Source organism: Rhinopithecus bieti, unplaced genomic scaffold (genome assembly GCF_001698545.2).
Source record: "Rhinopithecus bieti isolate Rb0 unplaced genomic scaffold, ASM169854v2 scaffold_58095, whole genome shotgun sequence".
NCBI lineage: Eukaryota > Metazoa > Chordata > Mammalia > Primates > Cercopithecidae > Rhinopithecus > Rhinopithecus bieti.
In genome coordinates this window covers 1,223,631-1,227,445 of record NW_016823660.1, presented here as the reverse complement: position 1 = coordinate 1,227,445, position 3,815 = coordinate 1,223,631, and the positions used below count along the sequence as shown (strand labels likewise).

The 3,815-nt window shown below is 36.7% G+C and overlaps 1 protein-coding gene across 1 annotated transcript in view; it reads left to right on the top strand.

The window, feature by feature from the left end:
• The window catches only part of WAC (WW domain containing adaptor with coiled-coil), a 91,075-nt gene that overhangs the window by 53,780 nt on the left and 33,480 nt on the right, over positions 1-3,815 (top strand). Inside the window, exon 4 of the mRNA XM_017861695.1 lies at positions 628-734. Coding sequence (XP_017717184.1) covers positions 628-734 — 107 coding nt within the window. The remainder of the gene's footprint in view (positions 1-627; positions 735-3,815) is intronic.

Sequence of the window (3,815 nt, the reverse complement as noted above, 5' to 3'; positions counted from 1 at the left end):
CAGGATGGTCTCGATCTCCTGACCTCGTGATCCGCCCGTCTCGGCCTCCCAAAGTGCTGGGATTACAGGCTTGAGCCACCGCGCCCGGCCTAGGAAAAGACTCTTAATCATCTTTATCATCTTATAAGTGAGCACCTTCCCTGAGACTCTTTAACTTCTTGAAAAAAGTTGATGCTGTTTTATTTGAAAAATTGGCAAAGCTATTAAAAGGCAAACAGGGGAAACTGTTAAGAAATTGAAATACAGTTGCAAAAACATACTGATAACAGTGACTTTTAGTTCTGTATCATTTGAGTTCTTGTGCCTTTTTTCTGTGCACATTGTACTTCTATTTTTCTCCAATAAAACTGTAAGAAAACCCAGAAGTTGCTACAAATGATAAAGATAAGGTTTTGTTTCTCTCAAAAAGGTTGTGTTATATGCTATTGTTTCAGGGCATATAAAGCCACTTATTTAGTAGGTTCACCGATACTTTATATACTATAAAAAGTATGACTATGTATATATTCCTAATGTTTATATAAGATGTTCATTTAGAGATATACAATAATGTATGATAGAAAACAGTTTAGATTAAACATTAAATACAGTTTAATTGTAATTCACTGTATTCTTTATTTTCTTAAGGGACCAGTTACTCTCCACAAGAAAATTCACACAACCACAGTGCTCTTCATAGTTCAAATTCACATTCTTCTAATCCAAGCAATAACCCAAGCAAAACTTCAGATGCAGTAAGTATTATAAACATGTCCAATATTTTTTCTTTGGAATTTATTGCAAAAAAAAAAAAACAAACAAAAAAAACAAAACAAAACCCATGGGAAGTCTTGTAAAATCTTATGTCTTTAAAAAAAAAGTTTGAATCACAGTCTTAATGTGTTTATTTGATATTATTATCCTATTTTAAACCAATGACCCAGTCTTATTAATGGAACTAAGTGTTGTGAGAAGCTAGTATCTTTGGTGTTAATTAATTAGGATTCCTGTACAAAGCAATGTTTTTCCGTTGTGATATCTGAGATAAAAAGAACTTCAGGCTGAAATTTCTTATAAAGTGCTCTAACTTAAGCTTTCTTTCCATAATGTGTAAACTCCTTATAGGATATATTTATTATCTACTGTGTCTTACACACTGTCCCAGACACTAGGGATATACAGTTACCTGTTCACAAGGGTGTGAAACCCAATGAGGGATTTTAAATATTTTCAGAAGTTTAGGTTAATGAAATAACTTATTTTGAATTTTTTAAGTCATGGGTTTCAGTGAAATTTTTAATTCACCATAGAATAAGGTTTTAATTCACCAGGCATATGCTAAGCTGAATATATAATAGAATGTGGCCCATCTTAAAGGAAGTTTGGGACCTGTGGTAGAGACAGAAAAGTAAACAACAGTGCCTGTTAAAGTTGCTTTGGGGTGGCGCTCAACACAGGACTCCCAGTTTGGGTGAGGAAGATAGTAAACTATAACTAATGCTTCCCAACAGTCTGACTATAACTTAGGCAGTAAAAGAGCTCTGGAATTCATAGCATACAAAGGAATAGAGCTCCCAACGATGTAGAAGTGTAAAATAGTGTAGCACATTTAGAGAACTGCTGGGATTTTGACGGTGTGGGAAAATGGCAGGAGCTAAATTTACAGAGGTAAGTGGGAGGCATATCATGAGAAGTTCTGTATCATGCCAAGGAATATTAATTATACATATATAAGGCAGTGAAGAGGTATTGAAGGATATTATCAGTAAAATAAGATCATCTTTGCAATTTAAAAAATTATCTCAGGTAACTGGAAAATACATTATAGGGAAAGAACGAACAATGAGAATGCCGTCAAAGGTGTAGGTTGAGTCCAACAGATTTTGCTTTGAGTATATGAGTGATCATCATGTCTTAATTGACATTGAGAAACCTTCAGATTTTTTGTTTCTTGTTGAAGCAGTGTGAATAGTACATTTCCATAGAAAATTGAGACATTAGGATAATATTTGGATAAAAATAGATAGTATTAGTTTTCATTTAGAAAATTATACTCTTGGCCAGGCACTTCACTAGTGGCCAGGCACGGTGGCTCACTCCTGTAATCCCAGCACTTGGGAGGCCAAGGTGGGTGGATCACTTGAGGTCAGCAGTTCAAGACTAGCCCGGCCAACCTGGTGAAACCTCGTCTCTACTAAAATTACAAAAATTATCCTGGTGTGGTGGCAAGCACCTGGAATCCCAGCTACTTGGGAGGCTGAGGCAGGAGAATTACTTGAACCTGGGAGGCAGAGGTTGCAGTGAGCCAAGATCATGCCATTGTATTCCAGCCTGGGCAACAGAGCAAAACTCTGTCTCAGAAAAGGAAAGAAAATCATGTTGTTGTAACACAGAATTTAATATATGGGATTGGTTAAGCAGATACTGAAAAAAAAGGAGGAACCCTGAGGTGACACATACAGTAATCACCACTCAGGGCTATGGAACAACAGGATGAATTTGGGGTTTTAGAACCTAATAGTCTAGAGGAGGAGCCCCACAGAGCTGGTGGTAATACCTCTGAGGGTATGGTGAAGCTAGTTCTAGTGGTGGGATGGTAGCCCAGAGCTGGTAACAAGTGTGGCTGCTCCTTTTTTCTGCCTTTCATTCATCTAACTAATTCTTCTAATAGGAAGGAAGCCACCTGGCTAAATAGAGAGTAATTTGCACTGTCCCAGCCCTAGCATCACAGAACCGACTATCATAGGGGGTGGGATTGGGACTGAGAAAACAGTCTCGCTAAGCACTTCATGCATACTGTCGTCAAACTATTTGTGATGAGGCATTTCCTTTTTCCTTTTTTTTTTCTTCAAGTAGGGAAGGGAGGATTAGGCCGAGTGGGGAAAAAGGAGAGCAAATCATTTTCAGTGAGATGTATATTCAGGATTTTAGAATGAATCTGCCTGTTTTCCTGGAAAACATTCTGTTAATTTACAAAGTAACACCTGAAGTTCCACTTGTCATTGACAGTTTAGGTTTGCTATTTGTCTACTTGTACAGCAGCAGCCTTGTGGGCGTTGTTTTTTTTTTTTTTTGTAAAACACAAATGCAAACAAAACAAACACCTCATTCAGGGAAGACAAATTTTGATTATTTGGATTTTAGAGCAGTGGATTTAACCCAGTGAAATCAGAAAGAATAAATAATGGGCATCAGAGCTTGAATGATTCAAATCATAAGGGTGTCAGGAAACTTAATTATGTGAGTGAAAGTTGAAGACCATTTACTAGAACAGATTAAATGTTTTGTGTTTCTGGAATCTGGGATTTGGTTTCTCTTGATTTCACCTGTAGGTACATAATTAACTTATAAGTAGTGGTCTTTTGTATTGTAATGTACCTAGTGGGAATGACACAAACAGCCCTTACAAACTGTAAATTTAATCTTACGTGAAAAGTTGGCTTTAGAGTTATCTACACAGATACTTGGGTATGTGGGTGATTTTTTTTTTTTAAATCAAGTTAACTATTAAAAGTCAAGTTGAAATTATCTTTTATTTTCAGTATCAGATTAAGGCATTAACATTTAATGTACTTCCTGCTAAGTCCTCTGACAAACATTTATTGTGGGGTGTTTACCACAGAGCCTGACTTCTGGTAAAGATCAGGAAAAGATTGGTGATGAATGCCTCCTTCACAATAAAAATCATGGGAATGTTGTTGCAGTGGCTCACAACTGTAATTCCAGCACTTTGGAATGCCAAGGCAGGAGGGTCACTGGAGGCTTGGAGTTTAAAACCAGCCTGGGCAACATAGGAAGCTCCTGTCTCTTAAAAAAAAAAAAAAAAAAAAAAAAAA